At 47.8% G+C, this 24332-nt stretch overlaps 1 protein-coding gene across 2 annotated transcripts in view; it reads right to left on the bottom strand.

The window, feature by feature from the left end:
* The window catches only part of FBXW11 (F-box and WD repeat domain containing 11), a 609511-nt gene that overhangs the window by 263712 nt on the left and 321467 nt on the right, over positions 1-24332 (bottom strand). For both annotated transcript variants that reach the window (XM_086931441.1, XM_086931440.1), the window contains one exon: positions 87-205. In XM_086931441.1, the coding sequence (XP_086787567.1) occupies positions 87-205 (119 nt within the window). The remainder of the gene's footprint in view (positions 1-86; positions 206-24332) is intronic.

Genomic DNA, 24332 nt, shown 5'->3' on the forward strand with positions numbered 1-24332 from the left:
AAATAAATGTAAATCCTAAAAGTAATTCAAATAACAGTAAGTTCCAACACAAGCCCCCATCTTAACCAAAATATACAAGTTCTTACCTCACTGTGGAATCGGACGACCCAGTTACAATGACTCTCTCATCATACTGTAGACAGAGCACAGACCCAGTGTGTCCCGTTAGTATTTTTAAGCACTCCAAGCTTGTTTTATCCCAAATCTGTGCCAACAAATAAATTGGTCTTTATCAATTAACATCACATCATATGCAGTAAATATTACAACAAAAAAACATTTTGAACTGCAATGCCTAGAAAACGTGCACTGAAACAGATAAATACTCCTAGCATAACCCACTGCATCAGTTCCACAGCATAGTTTTCTTCATATGATGGTTAGAGTAGCTCACAGCAACAGGAACATGCTTAAAAGTTTAGAGCACCTGACAGCATCAGGATTATGTATTCAACAAGGTAATCATCAACTTTATAGACTGACGATATGTTTGAAAGGTCAATTTCAAATTGAGGAACCAATAACATTAACAAACATTGGCAATGTCAATAGGTCCGTCTTATGGAAAAAAAAGTTCCTTTTGTGTCACTGATAGTGCAAACACATTAAATTACCATACACCCATTCCGTCACTCATTTTTTTCACTCGTGCATCTATTCATTCATCCACTGACTCATCTTTCCATTTACCCTCTGATACAACTGCAATAAAACACGTACAAACTCAACCTATGAAGATAAAAAACTACGAGAAGAAAAAAAAGCCATGCTGCCTTCTAAACAGGGAGGGCATATGTTTACACAAGCTCACTCATGTTCATGTGGATGTACGAACGTGATCAGAACATGCCACAATTCACTGAGCATAAGAGCCACTGACTGACACAGACTGAACCATTAACCAATGTAATTTGCTTCATGGATGGAAGCAAAGCGTAAATGACACTCAAACCACTGGCAGAACAAAGTGGACCCAAATGTCCGCTTGGTTATGTATATGAATAAGGTCTGTTTTTTTATTACAAGATACTGGCAGAAACCTAAGAGAACTATCAAACAGCAAATCTTATCCCACAATTAAAAAAAAAATTTTTTTTAGAGGAAGCAACCAACAGCAAACCTATTTGCTACACAGGTAATTGACATTTTGAGTGACAAAATATTCATCTATATGCAGTAGTACAGTGGTATAACATTCAACCCATAAATGTCTGTGGATTTTAACATGTGCTGTTCACAATTGATATAATAAGCCTAATATGCTAACATTAGACCTATGACAACACATTGTTTCATAGTGAACCAAACAGGCCAGTAACTGTTATCAATTGTTTATCACTAACTAACGGAGGACCCCTGTACTGAGCAGATCAGTCATACAATCTCATAGTATACAACATGACAGTTGGCAAAGCAAAATAATCTCTCCTAAACCTGCTTAACAAGGATTCTGACAGTACATCACTTTTATACCCTGGGTTTGTTAGAATGGTAACCAACACCCAAATGCTAGCCTATTGTGGTAATCTGTGAAATTCCATGTAATAAGATACCCATCTGTAGGCTTTCATACAATGTACTAACAATCTACTCTTAAATGTCTGGTGACTTTAACATGCTCGTTTCATTCACATTCAATATGTCAAGTCTACTACCTTAAACATAACTTTCCATAAACAATCAAGCTTATAACCTTTATCAGCGCCTTGTCGCCATAAGCAACTCACACCTACTGTGTTGGTTCATATGCCTTACCAGAAGGCAACCATCAGGTACACCGTAATAAAATTACAAATAAGTACAAAATACCGTTTTCAAAATAATACAAAATCCGTACTAATAAGAGCCCAATAAAGACTACTGAAGTCCAAATGGTCTTTCCCCACGATTTGTTTAGGTGGTTCACGATCAACATAACCACTCCCTACAGCACTAATCTGTGATACACTATGTAACAAAGTAGCTGTCTATAACCAGTGTAATAACCATTATGCCTTAAAGGTCTATGGCCTTTAACATATGTTTGCTACAATAAGTAGGTCAGACCTACTGGCTTTATCATAATTTTTCATAATAAAAAGATCAAACCTATGGAATTTGGCAGCTTTTCCTAATGAACTGATGAAGACTTTAAAACTGGCATTACACTTTACTCATCTGTGAGATTCCATATTTAATGCTAAAAAAACTTATCTGTAGGCTTTAGTACAGAGTAAGAATTCACACCTAAATCAACTTTAATATAGGCTTTTCACAATAAACAAGTCAGGCCTAGTGACAATCATAACATTTCATAATAAAAAGATCAGGCCTATCGCCACAATCATGGGCTTGCCACCAAAACCAACTCAGTCCAGCTGTATCGAGCCTAAACATGCAGTTATTTTAGTGGAAACACACATTCGGCCCAATAAAAATCTGTTCTCCGGGTGGGCCAACATGTGAGTGGAGCCTAAGCGCATCTCTCTATAGGACTTTCAAAGATTTTTTTTTATCTGTATGAAGCTTGCTCTGTATATACTATACTAAAGTAAGGTATAGTGTGCACAGTCCAGTGGAACCCCAAAGGTAGGCAGAGGAAAAAGTAGATAGCAATTTACTATCTGTGGTAGTGTGGGCGAGCAGTAAGGCTTTATCAGAGGGTAGTGTTAAGCATTTGTTGTACACACTCAATCCGTAAATGATATCACACACTCAAAGACTGAACTCAGACCAATTTGTTTGTATAAAAAATATTTAGTTATTTTATTTTCAGAACCAAGCCAGGCCTGGTGCAGGTAAGTGAAATTAATGCTATGCAAAATCTTAGGCAATGTTTTACAATTGAATGCAGGTTCAAATGCAGTTGATTGAAATACAGGTAAGTTGAAAAGTCAAAATTACTTTTTAGTTACTTTAAAGATTACGTTACTTTTTCTACTCAGTGTGATATGCCTAGATATCACACTGGGCCACTTCCTAGAGGAAGGGTAATTAAATCATTTTTTTGTACAGTTGCAGATATTCAGGTTTTCATACAAATCAACTCCACGCTTAAAACATTTTTCAAGGAAAAACATTCAATGTATTCCTAAGGAGAAAAACAAAGTTATCGGTTAACAGGCAAGTACTTTGTTGTAGGAGTTGGTATTCTGGGGTTAGAACCAAGGTTCCCCAAGGTCAAGGATGCACTCTCAAAACACCCTCAGTGGCACTAGAGAAGCCGGGTGCAGAGTGCGGAGGCCAAATGTTATCCAATTGGGGGTAGAGGGCCTCCGGTTGGTGGCTACTCACGAGCAGGCCACAGGGTTGTGGGAGCAAAACTCCAGGTGTTAGGTTCAGGGCAAAGGGGGATCACAGTTCACACCCAAAGTACAGCTGCGGCAGGGCGCTTTTTTGACATCGGGTGCCCGGTTTCTTTTAATGGGAGCTGCGAGTTTTGGATTTTGGCTGCAGGCTCGGTCCAGGAAGACAGGAGATACCAACAGCTGGGCAGCTAAGTTTGAGGGCTCACGGATGAAGGTGCACCTCGGGTTCTCTTCTCCAGGGCGCAAGGTGGCTGGAAGCAGGGGTGTCTTTTTTTAACAATATATTTTATTGATTTTACATGAGATATATAGGGACGGGTCCTGGAGGATACATTAACACCATGTAAATCAATTTGTATTCGCTGTATAATTCGCAAACATAACTTTGAGCAGTTTATATCGATCCCCACCAAACTATAATTGAACAACTGCATATGCACTCGGAAGTAAACAAATTAAGCTTTCAATAGTATGGAGGCCAATCGCCTCACGGGGACACAGTCATTCAAGGGTCTGACTAGGAGTTGGGGTAATTCTATGCCCCTGTAGTACCCCCACCGCAACCATATTTTCTTATGCATTCATACATTCATCAATGGTATTTTTTCATCTGCTGATCTTGGGAGGGAGTAAGCTTTTCCACTGTTGAGCGATGTCCCTTTTAGCAATGGTGATGGCTGAAAACAATAAGTGCTGCTTACAGCGGTTCCCCCCAATACCATCTGTGCTGTGCAGGAACAATAACTTCGGCTCAAGAGGTAGATCCCAAGACAGCACCTCACGCAGGCAAGCCACTACTTTCCACCAAAATGGTTGTAGTGCAGTACATCCCCTGACTGTATGTAAGAAGGTCCCTTCTACTATCCCACATCCTAGGCATACAGGGGACTGAATGGCACCCATCTTCCATAGTCTGAATCGGGTATAGTATATACGGTGCAAGTATTTAAACTGTATCAGTCGGTATCGGGTTGAGATTGCTGCCCCACGGGGGCTGGCCAAAGCTTCCGCCCAGTTATCATCAGTGGTATATGGTATGCCTTCCTCCTATGCTGTTCTAGTCTTGTGTAATGAGGTATGGGTGTACGCTGTCAGGGTTGGGTATAGCGGACGTATCTTGCGGGCACATCAGTAGGCGTCCTTCTAGGGGATAAATTCGGGCAAGATATCGGTCTGCCGTAGTATGGGGTTTAGGTCATGCCGTAGTTGGAGGTATTAATAGAATTGCGACTTATGAAGTTGAAACTCCGTCTGGAGTAGTTGAAATTACTTTAATACGATACGTCGCACTATATCACCCAGGGTGGAGATTCCTACCATGTCCCACCTGCGGAACCCCGCACAACGGGGTTGCCCGGGTCAGGCGGCCACGCCATCCCATCTGTCTAACCACAGCCCGCAATATGCGAATGACTGTGCTGCAAGCGGGGGGCAGAAAGTCCAGGTACTGCGAACTATATAGGAGCTGGAGGAGTGGGATAGTCCCCATTGCTATGTGGTCCAGTGCATATGCTGGGTCCGATGGCAGGTTGTACCGCCATTCATTGACCACCTGTAGGTGGGAGGCCACGTAGTAGGCAAAGATGTCCACAGCCGCTATACCGCCGCAATAGGTTGACTGCGTGCATGTGTTCAACGCCACCTGCATAGCCAGTCATGCCAGAGAAATGTATTATGTACATCATTTACCTGACCAAACCAAGCATGCGGTATGGCATATGGAAAATTCTGCAGCCTATACAGTAATCTAGATTGGGAAACCATTTTAAAAATTGCTGATCGACCATATAACGAAAGGGGAAGGGGCAGGGGTGTCTTTTGAGGTTGGATTTCACCTTACCGGACCCCTGGCAGTTACGGGGAGTTCTCTGAGCAGAGGCTACAGGCGACGTCGGGGAGTCCTGGAGGGGTCTACCCATGGTGGACTCGTACTCTGGAGAGCTGGGGGACCTCGCTTGGACCGGTGGTCCACTGACTCTGGCCATAGGGGTCAGGTGCAGTGGTGTTTCCAGGTGTCAGGTTTCTTTGTCCTCAGCAGGCTCGAAGTCTTTCTTGGCTATTTCTTTTGAAAAGAGCTGCTGTTCACAGGAGATCCAGCCTTTATGGAAGTAAGTCAGTCATCGCTGAAGTTCTGGAGGTCGCTGGCTGCAGGACTAGGCGTCGTTTGACACAGGATCTTGGGAAACTGCAGACAGGCCAGTAAGGCTGGGGCCAAGTCAGTTGTTCTCTGCAGTCTCGTCTGCTGGGCGTCTTCTTTTGTCCTCCTTTGTAGGTTGCGGGAATCTGACTTCTTGATTCAGGTCTTCCCCCTAAATACTGTATTTAGGGGGTGTTTTAGGGGGTCTTGAGGTCACTACACCCTCGGTGTGCTCACACCGCGGGGGAGTGGGCACAATCTCTAATCCTGATTGGGGAGTGCCTAACATCTGCAAGATGGCAGGCACTTAAGAGTGCGCTTCACCTTGCCTCCCCCACCTGAAGGGTGGGGTTGGCAGAGGTGGGCACACCTTCTGGGCTGGCTAATTTTTCTGCCTGTCTCCCCACCGAAAAGGAGGGGAGACAGGAAGGGGGGCTGCTCCTGATAGCAGTAGAGGCTGGGGGCCGCATTACAAAGGCAGCAAGGCCTTTGAAGCTCCTCAGCCTCCTATGGCTCTTCCTGGCCTGGGGAGGTTTGAACACCTCTGCCCAGGAAAGGCTTTGTTTCTGGGCTCAGGGAGCAAAGGCTCCCACCCCATGTCTCAGGGGGGCACGCTGGTGTCTACCATTCAGGGAACCTAAAAGAGGCTGGTCGTTTTTCAGGGGGCATCTCTAGGATGCCCTCTAAGCGTATTTTTCATTCAATCCTACACAGGAATCAGTGTGGGGATAATGTACAGAGAAGTTTGATACCAAACTTCCCAGTTTTCAGTAAAGCCATTATGGTGCTGTGGAGTTCGTAATGGCAAACTCCCAGCACCATAAACTCTTAATGGTATTACTGCACTTATAATGTCTAAGAATTGGTCTAGACACTGCAGGGGTCCAGGCTCTTGCACTTATACTCCTCACTACTGGTATAGTGCATCCAGCTAGAGGGTGGCTGACCAATGCCTGGGCAGTAGGATGTAAGCATGGCACACAGGGATGTATGCCATGTCAACTCTTCACTCTGTTCTGCACCAAAACACGCAGACTGCAATGGCAGTGTGTGTGTGTAAAGGTACAGGGCCTCTAACCATACATGCTACAGCCCTTAGAGGCCTTCCGTGACCATAGTGCCCTTGGTACCTGTGGTACCATTTACAAGGGACTGACCTGTAGCCAAGGAGTTCCAGTTGGATTTTGTTTTTAATGCAGTTTAGAGAAAAGAACATAGGCCCTGGGTACCAGTTTGGCAGGGACCCATGGCACATCAGTCAAAGTACATCAGCAATTTAGCAAACGGTAGGGGGCAACCATGCATAAAGAAGGCACTTTCTTACACAACCCGCCTCCCCAAACGAAAGAGGATGAGACTAAACCCAGAAAGCCAGCTTCCTACATTAATCACATATGATATACTAACAATTTCATTGTCATTCCAGACCTAAAAATTCATGAATGTCAATGACTTCTTTGCTTCCATCTGTACGACTGCCAGAGCAAAACACAGTAAATTATCTAGTTATCTAAGACACTAATAGTATTATACCGTAACCTGCATGCCCTTGAAAATTCAAGCATAGGCAACTGGATAAATAAACAAAATGAGCACAGTTGTGCGGGGGCCCAACACTTTTTTGGAACCACATAAATTCTGTAAAATCAAACATGTACTTTTAGCTCCCAACATGTGGGAGGAGCCAAAGCTCCTCTCCTGGTGATTCTCCCAAAAGTGTATAGGATAGATGCGATGGAAAGCCAAATCAGAAAAAGCACCAGATCCCTTTGTGTCTGATCCGGTGGGAAAGTCCCTTCGTCCACTCAGTTCTTGAGGTCATACTTTTCCTGAGTCCACTTTGCAGACCCTTCACCTTAGGGAGGTCCTGCTGTAGTGTTTCCAGAATAGTCTTTTTTCTTCTTTGGGGCGTCAATCACCATTTGGTGCTAAGGCCATCCATTGTGTGACGTCTGACAGCGTCCCGGAAGATCCTGTGTGAGGTATCCATCTTCTGAATCTTTTTTTTCCCCTTTATATCTGGGGTTATCTCAAATCCTGTTGTCTTTAGATGTTAGTTCTTTGGTTTCAGTGATCTTTTGACCCACCAGTTAGTATTCCTACTCTTAGGGGAGGTGGGTGGGTCGCATGTGAATCCAGAAAACTCTTCAAGCTGCAAAACTACTCCTACTGGTAAGTAACCATTTCGTTTTGCAGCATGAATCCTTTTCTGGATTAACATGCTGTGCATTAAATTATGTAGCAGTTTCCTCCTCCTTTGGGGCGGATGTGGTAAGGGGGAATACCTTGCGAACAGGTGTTGAAGTACCTTTTGTCCCACTTGAGCTTCCTTAGTCATCATGCAGTAATGTTTGGTGAGCGTGTGGGGATCTTCATGTTGCCGAGGAACATATGGAGTCTATTGACACATTGGCCATGAAGGCCAGGGTTGCCCCTTTTTTTCCTTGTTAAGTGGGTTTTTGGCCGTGTGTTTAGAGTTTTTCCTGCTGAGGTATAGCATATTGAATTTCCTCTAAAATCCAATTGCAACTATATCCTTGGTCACGGGTTCTCCCTTGTTGGACTTTGAGTGAGAGATGAACAACTGGTTGCATTTAAGGATTTGTTTGGTCTCTTGTAGATAGTATAGTAAAGCCCCTATTATGTCCAGGGTATGAAGGCTTTTTTCAAGTTGTGTTTCCGGGTCTTTGAAGACTACTAGCTGTATGCTCTGGGTCACGAGGAATTTGCTTACTACCTTAGGTAGGGGGTTGAGGGTTTGTTGTAAAGATAACCTTGTCCTTGTGGATTAGCATGTATGGATCATCAATAGTTGAAGCTTGTAGTTCACTTACTCTCCGTAGAGATCTTATAGCTATTAAGAAGGCAGTCTTTATGGTGATGTATTGGAGTTCTGCTTTGCGCATGGGCTCGAATGGTCCCATCATTAGTTGTGTTAGGACTGTCTTTAAGCTCCACATTGGGGGTGGAGCCTTTTTTGGGGGTACAATCCTTTGGGGCCATACCAGGAATCTTATGATGACTATTGCTGTGAAGAAACTTATCAATAAATCTCACCTGGTGTAGGATACAATTGCTGCCAGGTGCACCTTGAGTAGTTGATGTTATGCTAGTGTGTAAGATATGAGCACAGTTTCCTGTGTGGAAATAGAATTTAGGGTATTGTATTTTTGTACACCATGTGGTGTACCGTTTCCACTTAGCTGAGTAGCATTGTCTTGTGGTCTGTTTGTTTTCTTGCCTCATTCAGTATTTCCTTTGTGGCAAGTTCAAATGTCCGAACTATGTATTCAGGCTGCTAGGCTGAGCGTCGCTGTTTCTGGGTGAAAGATTTGACCCTTTTGCATTGTGAGGAGGTCCTTGTTTAAACTTGATCACCTGTACCCTGGACAGTTCGAGTATGCTTAAGTACCAGGTTTGTCTTGTCCATTGAGGGACTAGGAGTATTAGGTTTGTTCCTGGTTGTCTGACTTTCCCCAGAACCCTTTGTATTAGAGAAATTGGAGGAAAAGCTTATGCAAATGTCCCGACCAGTTTAGTGACAGGGCATTCCCTTTTGATAGGTGGTGTTGAAACCTGGAAGCAAAGGATTGGCATTTTTTGTTCTCCATTGTTGCAACTTGGTCTATTTGTGGAGTTCCCCAGAGGTTGAAGACCTGTTGCAGGCTCCTTTATGTTATCTCCTATTCATGCAAGCTGCTGAGCTGATCTGCTAGGGTGTTGTCTTTTCCTGTCAGGTGGATTGCCTGAAAGCTGATTTTCCGTGAGTTGGCCCATTTCCATATTTCATGAGTTTCTTTGCTTAGGGTGAACGATTTCGCTCCTCCTGGTTTGTTGAGGTAAAATATAGTTTTGGTGTTGTCCGTTTGGATCAATACTGTCTTCCTTCCTATGTGGGCTTGAAATGCCTTTAGTGCCAGGAACAATGTCTTCATCTCTAGGAAGTTGATGTGCTTTACAGAGTCTGCAGTGCTCCACTGAGCCCGTAACCTGAGGTTTTTTTTTATGTTCTCCCCAACCCTTGTGGGAGGCATCTGTTTAAATGGTCACTGAGGGATTTCGCGTTTTGAAATGTATGCCTAGTGTTATATTCTTGGATGCCCACCATTATATCTCAGCCTCAAACTTTTCTGTTATAACAAGCTTCCGAGGACCGGTTTCTGGCATTCCAGCCGTCTTCAGCCCGGCTTGCTTGAATCTAGTGGCAAAGTGAGCAAGGGACTCACGTCTGAGCATACCCTGCCACACTTATGGCGGCCAAAAGCAGTACAAAAGGGGGTGGTAATGGACGGTCCTGGGAAGCTTGTTTCCGGTCCAGGGAAGACATGGCTTGGCAGTTCGGGCTGGACTGTTCCCATGAGGCACAGGGTCAGACTAATTTGCATATAGCCATGTCTGAACTGGTGTGGCAGAGTGGGCTAAAGAACGGTGATGGATTAAACCCAGATCTTTTGACTGGGTGTGAGTGTTTGATTGGTTCAGATGCTCCGTCCATTGCCACCCCCTTTTGTACCGCTAGCTGCAGTGGCGGCATACCTGAAAAGAGAGAGAATCCACATCTTTCCCCCATCTAGACGACTGGCTCATAAGGGGAGATTCAAAACAAATATGTCAATCATGTTAAAAAATGATCCAAACGCTACAAACAGTGGGTTTCTCCATAAACCACAAAGAATCTTCCAGATCTTTTGACTGGGTGTGAGTGTTTGATTGATTCAGATGCTCCGTCCATCACCACCCCCTTTTGTACTGCTTTTGGCCGCCATAAGTGTGGCAGGGTATGCTCAGACGGGAGTCCCTTGCTCACTTTGCCACTGGATTCAAGCAAGCCGGGCTGAAGCCGGCTGGAATGCCAGAAACCGGTCCTCGAAAGCTTGTTTCCGGCCCAGGGAAGACATGGCTTGGCAGTTCGGGCTGGACTGTTCCCATGAGGCACAGGGTCAAACTGATTTGCATATAGCCATGTCTGAACTGGGGTGGCAGAGAGGGCAAGAGAACGGTGATGGATTAAACCCAGATCTTTTGGCTGGGTGTGAGTGTTTGATTGATTCAGATGCTCTGTCCATCACCACCCCCTTTTGTACCGCCACTGCAGCTAGACACTTTGTGAACACTTGTGGAGCGGATTTGATTCCAAAAGGAAGTACCTTGAATTGGTAGTGTGTTCCGTTGTGCAGGAATCCTAGGTACTTTGTCTCTTTTGTTCATGGGGATATTGTAAGTAGGCATCTTTGAGGTCTTCTGTTGCCAAGCAATCCCCCTTTTGAATTAGTGGGATTATTTCTTGGAGGGTACACATTTTGAAGCGTTGTGTTAGCATGAATTTGTTTATGAATCTCGAGTCCATGATTGGTCTTCGAGTTTGATCCTGTTTGGGTATTAGGGAATATGGGGAGTAGTTTCCTGTGAACCATTTTTGTCTTGGTACCTTTTCTATTGCTTTTTTAGGCTTAGTTCCTTGATCTCTGTGTTTAGCAGACTTTGTTCTGATCTCCTCAATTTCCTTGTTTTTGGTGGGTTTGCTGGTGGTATCTTTGTTAGCTCTATGCAATACCCGTATTTTATCAAATTTAATATCCAATTGTCTGTTGTGATCCTTTCCCATGGTTTGTGGAAAAAGGATATTCTTCCCTCCACTGGTGACGTGTGGGTCCTTCTTTGTGATTGAGTCATTTGACCCATTTCCTCTTCCTCTAGAGGATTAGCCTCTTCCTCGAAAGGGCTGCTTCTGTTCCTGGATTGCTTAACTGCTGACCCGTTTGTTGACTTGAGTTCTGCCCATGAGTAAGTTGTGACATTGGTTGACCTTGAACAAAGGTGCATTCTAATTTGTGCTTTCTGTTATTAAATGCCCCTCTTCTAAGGGGGATTCAATAACAGGGACTCCATTGCCCCTGCTGTATCATTGCCCATTATTTGTTGAAGGGGTTCATCTACCACTTTGCAAACCGTGCTTCTCCATTGAATGGCCTAATGATGGAGGTTTGAATTTCCTGCTTAAAACCAGAGATTCTGAGCCAGGCAGGTCTTCTCAGGATGGTTCCTGTACACATTTGCCTACTAGCAGTATCTGCTGCATCCAAAGCTTACTTGAGACAAGTGTTTGCCAAGTTTTCCCCCTCCAGGACAATAGATCTTGCCCTCTTGTCCTCCTTCGGGAGTTTGTTCTAAATCTCCTCTCTCATATCCCACTGTTGGTGGCCATATCCATTTAGTAGGGCATTTGAGTTAGCAATGCACCACTGAGCTGCTGCCTTTGTCATCCTTCTCCCCACCACATCCATCCTATTTCTTTCTTTTTCTGGTGAAGGCCCGGTGTTGGAGAATACATATGCTCTCCTCCTGGCCGTGGTTACAATAATGGAGTCAGATACTGCACTTCCCTGAATATTTTTAGGGTTCTTTGAGGAGGGTTTATACTTTTCTCAACTCTGGGGGTTACCCTTTTGTTTGAGGTTGGTTACTTGAAGGCTTCTTTGCCTTGATTAAGAATAGTTGGTAGCATAAGAAGGTATTGTGTTCCCTTTGAAGCTGGTGCCAGGGTTTCTAGCAAGAAACATGTTACCCCATTTTCTTCCTCAAAGGGTACCCCCAAATTGATTTGCTGCCGTTTTAATAATGTCATTATAAAAAAGCTATGTCATATGGAGGTAAATGTTTCGAAGGGTAACGAATAGTTTACCTGTCGGTGTAGTTTTGCAGCTTGAAGATCTTACTGGATTCACTATGCTGTGCATTATTCCACAGGCTAGTGGTTGTGTCCGGAATCTTGTCTTTTTTCGGTTTTTTTTTGTTTGGTAGCCCAGATCGGCTTCTACTTCCCGCCTTTTGGTGTCCTTCCTGTGACGTTGGTGCGTTCCTGCGGAAGCGCCCACCCTTAAGCTCCATCTTCGGATTCTTTTTTCCTTGTTTTTGCGTCATGTTTGTTCATCCTTTTCCAATCTTTTGAAGTCCTTTCCTTAATGTAAGGAATTACAGTTTTGTCTCTTCACGACATCTGATTGTATATTGTCTTTGTATTTCCTCCTCCTCTTGCCTCATCTTTCTGGCGGAGGTGGGTGGGGTTGCTAGTGAATCCAGAAAGATCTTCAAGCTGCAAAACTACACAGACAGGTAAAAAAAGATAAGTTTTGCAACGTGAATCTTTCTGGATTCACTATGTCTGTGTCTGTGTCCGTGTTAACTCTTTATCCCCATTGGTTTGGGATTGTATTTTGCGTTGCCGTGTCAGTGTTTCCTTCCTGGTTGCCCGCCTACCGCGCCGCCCTCCGTCCTCCCTCCCCGCTCCCCGCTCCCCGCCACCACCGCAGACCCCGCCCCTTTTTGCCTTCTGTTCCCTCCCCGCTCCCGCCTCCCAGCTGCTCCGCCCACCCGCGCACTTGGCCTTAAAAGGCGACCGTGCGACACAGGTAAGTGTGACCCACTTGTGGGACACCCCCGCGCCGCACGGCCACCAGCTGCTGCGTGTGCACCCTGCCTCGCTCACTGCCCGCCTCGCTGCCGGCTGCCGGCTGACTCCGCTGTCGATTGTTTTGTTTTTTTCCCTTGTTTTGACCGTAATTTGTGCTTGCTGTCTAAATTCTGTGTCCGTGTTAACTCTTTATCCCCATTGGTTTGGGATTGTATTTTGCGTTGCCGTGTCAGTGTTTCCTTCCTGGTTGCCCGCCTACCGCGCCGCCCTCCGTCCTCCCTCCCCGCTCCCCGCTTCCCGCCACCACCGCAGACCCCGCCCCTTTTTGCCTTCTGTTCCCTCCCCGCTCCCGCCTCCCAGCTGCTCCGCCCACCCGCGCACTTCGCCTTAAATGGCGACCGTGCGAACGCGCAGCGGCCACGCGCAGCGGGTGCGCCGATTGTGCGCCGAAGGCGCGCCAAAGGTAAGCCCGTCTGCGCCCGTCCGCGACCGGCCCGCGCCCAGCGCCAGGACCCCTGGCCCACGAAGACCCCGACCTACCCGCCTGACGTACTCAGCCGCCACCCTCAGCGCTCTCAACACCGGCCGACTCCCAGAATGCCATCAAGCCACTCCAAGACGTACCAACGGACCTTTCAGCTGCCACGCCTGCAAGTTCTCATGCATCCGGTCCAGCCCCGCACTCGCCAAGCCGAACACCAGCAGCACCCACCTCAAGTGCATCCTGCTCAACACCCGCTCCGTCCACAGACACACCATCGAACTCTGGAACCATCTAGACGCCACAGCCCCTGACGTTGCCTTCCTCACGGAGACCTGGATGAACGCCTCTTCAGCTCCCGACATCGCCATCGCTATCCCAGAGGGCTACAAGATCGTCCGGAGGGACCGCAACGCCAACCAGATGGGAGGAGGCATCGCCATCATCCACAGGAACACCATCCGTCTCACGACCAGCACCGACAACACCCTGACCAGCGCCGAACACCTGCATTTCCAGATCCACACCAACCCGAACACCACCCTCAGAGGCACCCTGATCTACCGACCCCCGGGACCACGCACACAATTCAGCGAGGACATCGCCGACTTCGTCAGCCCGCTTGCCCTCCCCTCCGCTGACTACATCCTCCTGGGAGACCTCAACTTCCACCTGGAGAACAACAACGACCGCAACACCAGCACCCTGCTCGACAACCTCGCCAACCTGGGACTCAAGCAACTGGTGTCCACCCCCACCCACCTTGCCGGACACACACTCGACGCCGTCTTCTCATCCAGCACAGACATCGACTTCAGCCACGCCACAGAGCTTCATTGGACGGACCACAGCTGCGTCCACTTCACCTTCAAGAGAACGACGACCCACCATCACCAGCAACAGGCCGCCCGCAGAGGCTGGAACAAGATCACAGCAGACCAGCTCGCCACCTCCCTGAGCCAGCACCCTCCTGCCAGCTCAGCGAACCCCAGCCAGGCCGCCGACAACCTCACGAAGTGGATCAGCAACTGCGCGGACGAACTCGCCCCTCTGAGGACCCCGCCCAGCAGACCCGGCAGCAAGAAGGCCCCATGGTTCACCGACGAACTCAAGAGCTCCAAGAAGAACTGCCGAGCCCTCGAGAAAGTCTGGAAAAGGGAACCGACACCGGACAACAGGACCTCCCTCAAGCTTGCCACCCGGAAGCACCACCAGCTGATCCGCGCCGCCAAGAAAACAGCATTCAAGGACCGGTTGGACAACAACGCACACAACTGCAAGGAACTCTTCAACATCGTGAAAGAGCTCTCCAACCCCAGCGCAGGAAACAACGACATCACCCCATCGCAAGACCTCTGCAACTCCCTCGCCTCATACTTCCACAACAAGATCGCGGACATACACAACAGCTTCAACAACCAACCAACGCACACCATGACCGAACAACCACCCCCCACCACCACCCTCCACGCCTGGACCGGGATCAGCACCGAAGACACCATCCGCACGATGAACTCCATCCACTCCGGATCACCGACCGACCCCTGCCCTCACCACGTCTTCAACAAGGCCGACGCGGTCATCGCACCCCACCTGCGAGACATCATCAACACATCCTTCAACACCGCCACCTTCCCGGAGAGCTGGAAGCACGCCGAACTCAGCGCTCTACTCAAGAAACCAACAGCGGACCCCACCGACCTCAAGAATTACCGCCCCATCTCGCTTCTCCCGTTTCCAGCCAAAGTCATCGAGAAGACCGTCAACAAGCAGATGGCCGCCTTCCTCGAGACGAACGGATCCCTCGACCCCTCACAGTCCGGCTTCCGAGCCAATCACAGCACCGAGACCGCCCTCATCGCCGCCACCGATGACATCCGTGCCCTGATGGACAATGGAGAAACAGCGGCCCTCATCCTCCTAGACCTCTCCGCGGCTTTCGACACGGTCGGCCACCGCACCCTAGTACGGCGCCTCAGCAACGTCGGAATCCAGGACAAGGCGCTGGAATGGATCATCTCCTTCCTCGACGGAAGAACACAAAGAGTCCGCCTACCACCATACAAGTCAGAGGCCTCCGAAGTCATCTGCGGCGTCCCCCAAGGATCATCTCTGAGCCCCACCCTCTTCAACGTCTACATGAGCCCCCTCGCGGCAATCGTACGCAAACACAACCTCAGCATAATCTCCTACGCCGACGACACCCAGCTGATCCTCTCCCTGACCAACAACCCCGCCGCCGCCAGAGCCAACCTGCACGAAGGGATGAAAGAGGTAGCCGAGTGGATGACGACCAGCCGCCTGAAACTGAACTCGGACAAGACGGAGGTCCTCATCCTGGGCTCCTCACCCTCCGCCTGGGACGACTCCTGGTGGCCTCCCGCCCTGGGCACCGCACCCAAACCGACAGACCATGCACGAAACCTGGGCTTCATCCTGGACTCCTCCCTCTCCATGACCAGGCAAGTCAACAACGTCTCCTCGGCGTGCTTCAACATCCTACGCATGCTACGGAAGATCTTCTGGTGGATCCCCACAGAGACCAGGAAGACCGTCACCCAGGCCCTCGTCACCAGCCGACTGGACTACGGCAACGCCCTCTACGCCGGCACCACTGCCAAGCTCCAGAAGAGACTCCAGCGGATCCAAAACGCCTCAGCCAGACTCATCCTCGACATCCCACGAACCAGCCACATCTCCGGACATCTGAGAGACCTCCACTGGCTCCCCGTCAGCAAGAGAGTCACCTTCCGCCTCCTCACCCACGCACACAAAGCCCTACACGACCAAGGCCCGAGCTACCTCAACAGCCGAGTCAACTTCTACGCTCCCAAACGCCACCTCCGATCAGCCAACCACGCCCTCGCCACCGTCCCCCGCATCCGAAGAGCAACTACAGGAGGAAGGTCCTTCTCCTACCTAGCCGCCAAGACCTGGAACTCCCTCCCGACCGACCTGCGCCTTACCCAAGACCACCTCTCCTTCAGGAAGAAGCTGAAGACCTGGCTGTTCGAGCAGTAGCGGCACCCCCCCTCCCCCCCCCAGCGCCTTGAGACCCTACGGGTATGTAGCGCGCTTTATAAATGTCACTGATTGATTGATTGATTGCTGTGCATAGACTTTATAGCGGTTTGGTATGTTTGTGGTGTCTGGGTTGAAGAGGAGCGTTGGTTGTTGAATATATGTTGCAGCACTTTGTCCTACTTGTGCTTTCTTCTTCATTTGTATATCACACAGTAGTGCTTAGTGAACGTGTGCACTGAAGCCCATGTTGCCACCAGGCATATGTCTTGAATGGGTGTGTTAGCCAGGAAGGCTGTTGTTGCTCCCTTTTTCCTGGTAGAGTGGGCTTGTGCCCCTCCTAGCAATTCTTGACCTGTCTGCTTGTGGCAGAATTGTATAGTTTGTGCGATCCATCGTGCAATGGTGCCCTTTGTTACTGGTCTTCCCAGGAAACTGCTTGCGAAGGATACAAAGAACTGCTTTGTTTTCCTGTGCTCTATTGTTCTTTCCGTGTAATGCATTACTGCCCTGCTAGCGTCCAGAGTGTGTAGTGCTCTCTACGCTTGTGGATGGTTTCTGGAAGAAACTTGGTATCTGTATTATTTGATTCATGAGGAACTTTGACACCACCTTTGGCATAAAGTGTGGGACCGTTCTCATTAACACTCTGTCATTGTGTATTTGAATGTACGGTTCCTGTAGTGTCAGCGCTTGTAGCTCGTTTACCCTGCGTAGGGAGGCGATTGCTACTAGAAAGGCTGTCTTCATTGTGAGCATTTGTAGTGAGGCCTTCTGGATGGGTTCAAAAGGCGCTTTCATCAGCTCTGTTAGAACTAAATTAAGGTTCCATGCCGGTGGTGGCATCCTCTAGGGAGGGGCAATCCTTTTAGCCCCTTCCAGGAATATCTTTACTACTTGAGATGTAAAGAAGCTCTTTACCGTCCCCCCTCTTGTGTAGGCTACTATTGCTGCTAGATGTACTCTCAGCGAGTTAGAGCTTAGGTTTGTTTTTAGCAGGTGTGTTAAATATTTTAGCACAGTTGATTCCTTGGTCATTTTCTTGTGTAGTTTTCCCTGATGCACCATTGCGTGAATTTATTCCATTTCGCCACATAGCACCTCCGTGTGGTAGGTCTCCTTGCCTCCCGTAGCACCCCCAGTGTGCTCTCTCGGAGTTTCAGGTGTGCAAACTAAGTCTTCAGGAGCCATGCAGCTAGGCAGAGGCTCTCTGGCTCTGGGTAAAGTACCTCCCCGTTTTGCATGGAGAGCAAGTCTTTTCTTTTTGTGATCTTGTGGGGTGGTCCCTGCGCCATCTCCAATATTTGAGAGAACCAGGACTGCCTGGCCCACTGTGGTGCCACCAGAATCAGTGTAATGTTGTTAGTTCTGCACTAGCTGAGTACCCTGTGTATCAGTGGTATCGGGGGAAAAGCGTAGGCAAATGTTTTCGACCAGCTTATCCATAGGGCATTCCCCTGGGATTGTTCCCCTGGTTGCCTGGATGCGAAGTATTGGCATTTTGCATTCTGGTGTGTTGCAAATAGGTCTATTTTTGATGTCCCCCACTTCTTGAATAGTTTTGTGTTTCCTGCGCATTGAGCTCCCACTCGTGGGATGCTGATTTCTGTCTGCTGAGCCCGTCTGCCTCCACGTAGTCTTATCCTGGTAGGTGTATAGCCAGGAGGTCTATTTCCAGTGGGATGGCCCATCTCTATATCTCCTGCGCTAGTTTGGATAGTGCGACTGATTGTGTTCCTCTCGGTTTGTTGATGTAGAACATTGTTGTTATTTTGTGGGTTTGTATCAACACTCTCTGCTTGTACAGCTGTTTCTGGAAGGCTTTTAGGGCAAGACACACAGTCTTTAGTTCCGGGTAGATGATTAGTTTGATCGCATCTGTTGGAGCCCACAGACCCCGCACCTTGAGCTGGTTCATGTGTGCTCCCCCCATTCCCTCTGGGATGCGTCTGTGGTGATAGTCACTGTTGGGTTTGGTGGTGTTAAAGGCTAACCCCTTATAATGGTCTCGTAGTTCCACCACGCTATTTCCTCCGGCACTGCGTGCGTTACAACCACTAGATCTTCCCAACTCCCTGTAGCTTGTGACCATTGTTGTTAGAGCCATTCCTGGAATGGTCTCATGTGGAGTCGTATGTTGGGGACTAGGTGTATGCCCGATGCCATCATCCCCATGATCTTGCTCGCTGGCCTCACTGTCAGAGCTCGCCCCTTCTGGTATTAACATGTCTCCTTCAGCACGGCAAGTGTCGCTGGGGAACACCTTGCTCTGTGTGGTGTTGATCTGTGAGCTTAAGATCTTCACTACTTGTGGTTCCATTGTGGATTTCCCCCAGTGTATTGAGAAACCCAATTCTGTCAGCGTCTCTGTAACCCACTGTGCATGTATTTGGCACTGTTTGTAGGAACTTGCTTTTACCAGCCAATCGTCGAGGTAGGGGTATACATGAATCCCTTCCCTCCGTAGGTGCGCTGCTACTGCTGCGAGGCCCTTGGTAAAGACCCTTGGTGCGGATTTTAGTCCGAAGGCTAGGGCTGTGAACTGGTAGTGTGCTTTGTCGATGGCAAATCTCAGTAGATGTTTGTGTTGTCTGTTCATGGGAATGTGTAGGTAGGCATCTTTGAGGTCTATGGTGGCCATAAAGTCTATGTCCCTTATCTGAGGGATGACTTCTTTTAGGCATGTAATTTTGAATTTTTCAGTCTATGTATTGGTTTAGTAACCGTAGATCCAGGATGGGTCTTAACGTTTTGTCCACCTTTGGTACGAGGAAGTAGTTTGAATACACTCCCTTGTTTCTTTCTTTGAATGGTACTGTTTATTACCTCCTTGTGTAGGAGTTCTTGTGCTTCCTTTAAGAGTAACGCAAGATCTTTTGCTGAGCGAGCCTTTTTTGGTTTCCTGTTTGGAGGCTTCTTTTCCAGTTCTATACAGTATCTGAACTGTATGATGTTCAGTATCCATTGGTCTGCTATTTTCTTCCACTCCTGGAAGAAGTGTGTTAGTCTGCCTCCTACTGGTATTACATGTTCATTGATCTCTGATTTGAGTGTGTGTAAAACTTCTTTGCTTATTTTGTTCTGCCCCTCCCCTAGCGGTGTTGTGTGGGTGGGCACATTTTGTGGAGCGGAGTCACTTAGAGGTGGTTTGCTGACCCCTCTTGTTTGTCCTCGTCAATTCGCTATCCCGCGAAAGGACTGCCCCAGAGGCTGGTATTGCCAGGTTTGTTTTTGCTGGCCCTGCTGTGCTTGGTTTTCGCCCTGGTAGTTCTGCTAGAATCTCTGATGTGACGTTCCCGGCTGGTTTCCCCCTCTTCCGTTTGGCCTCCATGTTGAGGGGCCCCTTCTCATTCCTCTGAATTGCAACGCCCCCATGCACCTTGCAGTTTCGTTCTCTTTCTTGAGTTGCATCAGTTTCTCAATAACTGGTGATCCAAACAGAGTGTCTCCGTTGAAGGGAGTGTTCAGAATATTATTCTGGACTTCCGGCTTGAAACCTGAGATCCTCAGCCAGGCATGCCTTCTTTCGGGGACCCAGATCATCATGAGCCTGCTGGACGTGTCTGCCGCATCCAGGGCTGATTTCAGGCATGAGTTTGATATGTTCTTCCCTTCCTCCACCAGGTGTGTTGCTCTCTGTTGGTACTGTTCAGGGAGGTGTTGGAGTAGCTGTCCGACCTCCTCCCAATGCTGGTACGTATGTGTTGAGTAGGGCATGAGAGTTGGCAATGCGCCAGTGGACTGCTGCATTACTCTCTATTTTCCTCCCAGTGAGGTCTATCCTCTTACTCTCCTTGTCTGGAGGTGGGCCCGAGTTTGTGGGGACGTTGACCCTCTTTCTGGAGGTTGCTGCAATGATGGAGTCAGCCGTGATGAATCCCTGGATGTATGGTGGATCCTTAAAGGAATGTTTGTACTTCTTCTCTGTCCTAGGTGTGACAGACCTGCAGCTTGATGGTTCCTTGAATGCTTCCCTTCCCTGGTCCAGGACAATTGGGAGCATGGGGAGGAATTGACTCCTAGTTTGAGTGGGGAGCAGGGGCTCTAAGAGGAAGGAGGCTTTTGGTTTCTCTTCCTCTAGCTTCACCCCATATGCTGCTGCTGCATTCCTGATGACCATATTGAAGATGCTAATGTCATCTGGCGGCGAAGGCCTCGAAGGATACGTTTCCACGGCCTCTTCGGGGCTTTCGGTGTTGAGGTCCTGCCAATCCAGGTCCTGCGCTACCGAGGATGCTGATCCCAAACATATTTGCTGGTCTTCTCCCTCATAATAGTATAGGGCCTCTTCCTCTTGGTGTTCCTGGGGCTCCGGAGTTTTGGGCGGCTCTTAGACGTCGAACTCCTCTTCGTCCTCATCCTCGATGATGGTCGTCAGCTTCGACGGGATGGTGAACCTTTTCATCTACTCGTCGAATTACCTTTTCCTTTGCAGGATATTATCCATTTCGGCCTTGAGCCTTCTTTTCTTCCTCTCCATCTCGGTGGCCTGTTCGGCGTTGAGGGATTCGGTCGATCTCTTCGATGTCGAAGTTGCCTTTGGGTCCTATTCCTTCGGCGTCGACCACACCTTCTCGGGGACTTGCTGAGACGGCCTCGGCTGGTCTTGGGTTTTTGCTGACTGGGAGTCCTTTTTTGAAGGATCCGCTGGGCTGTTTGTCGCTGGATGCAGCTGGGTCCGTCGAATGTTTCGGCGCCAGTGCTCCTTTCGAGGATTTAGACGGACTATCGAGAGTCTGTCGGGGTCTTAGAGAGTCGATTTCTCTTTTACCTCCTTTGTAGTTTTTGTTTCGGTCTCTACGACAGTGTAGTCAACTGGTCCCTCGGCGATGTTGTCCTCTTCCCTACTGGAGAGGCCCAAATCACGGCGCGACGGAGGTTGACCTTGGCCTTGCATTTTGTAGTTGGCTCTCCTCTGTCTTCCTCTTACTCCTAGCGTCTTCGGGGTAAAAACGGAGCAGGCGTTGCAATCCTTGCTCTAGTGGTCGACCGGCAGGCAGAGGTTGCAAACCGGATGCTGGTCCTTCTGCGCAAATTTGTGGTGACAATTGCGGCAGAAGTGTTTTATCCATTCCTGCGCTCAGGATGCCCCCTGTGTGCGCATTCTCCATTGGACGTCGAAGTTTTCGTTGTTTTCCTCCTCTTTCGTCGTCCCAGTTCAGTGGTCTTGCTTTTCGAGATGTATTCTCCAATATTTTTTATGATTTTCCGTTTATCTTCTTTTCTCAAAAAATTCTGGAACCTCTCGGTGACTATCCAACCCAACGGCGGAAAAAAGAATCCGAAGATGGCACCCAAGGGTGGGAGCTTCCGCTGGAAGCACACCGACGTCAGAGGAAGGACACCAAAAGGTGGGACTTTGACACCCACCTGGGCTCCAAAAAAAAAAAAAAGAAAAAGACTACGATTCCCCAACCAATAGACCGCGGATTAATGCACAACATAGTGAATCCAGAAAGATTCACGCTGCAAAACTGCAAATTACCTCTTCTCTATGTGTTGAGGTCGCTCCACATATCTGTGTGAGTTTCAGAGTTTTTCTCTTCAGGTATGTCTCCATATTCCTCGGCTTCTTCGCCTCGTGGTTCACGGGTTGTAGGGGAGTCAAAGATACCTTCTCCCTTGGCATCTTCTGCCTCTTCGGCGTAGACGTTCTCTAGGTCAGCCGCCGTTGTCTTTGGGATTCGAAAATCCTTCAGTGAGGCGCCTAATTCCTTTTTCGTAGGAGCGTTGCCATTTCCTCCTTGAGTCTTTTCCCTTTGACACCTCAGGGCCCTCTCGGTGTCAGAGGCCGGAGATTTTCGTTTCTTCCCGACGTCAACGTTAGTCTTTGGGAGAGTTGTGCCCTTCATTGCGGGTTTGTGGTCTACCCTTGGTTTAGGCATTTTCACCAATTTTCCCTTCTTGGCAACCTTTGGTTGGGTTCCTTTAATCGCAGCTGACCCTCATTCGCCTTCTTGCTTGGCGTCTGGCTGCTTAGTGCTCCTTATGTTTGTGGCCCTTCAGTTCCGACAGGTGTTTATGGTGTCATACCTTCTCAGTGTTCTTTTTCGGATCACTCGCCTTCTTCTCGGCAAGGATTTTTTCGGAGTCTTCTTGTAGGATCTCGACATCCGATCCCTTGGGCTTCACCTCCGCTGGTGCCCCATGTTCTTCCTGATAGCTAGAGAAACACAGGTCTCTGGGAAGTTTTCTTTGTTGTCTGCGGCATTGTGGCGTAGTGGGCCTGTCTTTGATTTCGGTATGTCCTCAGTGTCTTCGGCAGGAATGCTGCGCAGGCCTCACAGTCCTGGTCTTGATGATCTTCTGGCAGACAAAGATTGCAGACTTCATGTGGGTTGCGTTGAGCGTACTTGTGGTGGCACTTGGGGCGGAATTTGAAGAGGGGATTCTCCATGACCCCTACCTCACCATTTGTGCACCGGAGTGGCCTCTGGTGTTAAACCGAAGATCTGCTCCTGTCTCCGGTTAAGACAATGATATTTTTCAGCAATCACCATCTTTTTTGAAGTTTTGGGGGAAAATCGAAACTTTCTTCGGAGCTTCCAGTCTTGCTTCCACACCCAACAGCGGAAAAAAGAATCTGAAGATGTCAGACGGTATCCTGGCGGTCGACGTGCGTGGTGGACGTCACACAGGGGACCTACCTGGCACCAAACAGTGGTCGACCGCGACCAAAACAAGGAGAGAAAAAAAAAAAGAATTCCGGCCCTAACAAGTAGATGGCGGAATAATGCACAGCATGTGAATCTAGAAAAGGATACACGCCGCAAAAGTTACAATTTGTTGCTGGCCACTGTGTATTAGGATTTTTGTATTATTGTGGGCCATACCTTATTTATGGAAGAAAATAACTACATAACGCCATGGCAAACCACAGGTCGACTTACCTACATATGGAAAGCAGTTTGCTGGTTATGTTTGTGGGTTTGCTCTTGATATTGCAACTATTTTCTGGGCTGTGTTGCTGGTAAGTGGTTCTTAACCTTTTGAATTCTGAGGACCTCCACTTAATCACTACTAGAATCCGGGGACTCCTGATTAATCATAATTGGATTCCAGGGCCAACGGTGTAAGCAATTTGTCAGATATGAACAGCAAAATAATACACAAAAATACAGAAACTTACATTATCAAACAAATACACAATATATTTTATCTGATACACAAAACATGTTGAAAGTTAAAAAAAATATTACGGCCAATTACGAGGTTGTAGCTTTTCTACATTCAATTGTTCATACTATATTCAGTTTGATGCACCTGGACTGCTTCCACAAATCATTGAGGATACCAGCTTTATTTTTAGTCTTCAATTTCAAATTCCTTCACATTTACAGTAAGTTTTAAAAGGTTACATTTTGTTTGTTTATGTATATTTTATTAATCTATTATTTATCTTTATAAGCAGTCCACCGACCAGAGTGTGTTGCGGACCTACAGGGGTCTGCCGACCACAGGTTAAGAACCATTGATCTAGGAAATAGCCATATTTTCAACTATTTTCAGAAGTGTTTATGCTCCTGGCTTCTTCAAATGTTGACTGGTAGTGAATTCAGGGATTGGCAGTTTATACCGAGAAAGCAGTCCCTCCTGGGGATTTCTTAAAATAAGGTGGTATGATAAGTAGTGCAAGCCTGGAGCGTAGTGTTCGGTTTGGTTTGTATTACTTGAATTTAACTTGTAGGTATAGAGGTCCTTTTCCTTGGGAGAAACTATGGGCAACGCAGAGTGCCTATAACATTGCCCTACTAGCAACAGGTAGCCAATCAAGTGATTTCAGGACTGGAGTTATGGGTTCGCCTGGTTAAAAGGTGGAGAAGACTTGCGGCAGGATGAGTTGTTTTTTGTCATTAGGTTGAATAAGATAGATATTGAATAATAGGTGGATATGATGGAACACTGCAGTGTTGAAGGTGAGGAGGTAATGTGAAAGGAGGTAGGTACACTACTGTCTGTGAGATAAGTAATCCATTGTAAAGCATTTTCATGGAT

This window comes from Lissotriton vulgaris, chromosome 7 (genome assembly GCF_964263255.1).
Source record: "Lissotriton vulgaris chromosome 7, aLisVul1.2, whole genome shotgun sequence".
Lineage (NCBI taxonomy): Eukaryota > Metazoa > Chordata > Amphibia > Caudata > Salamandridae > Lissotriton > Lissotriton vulgaris.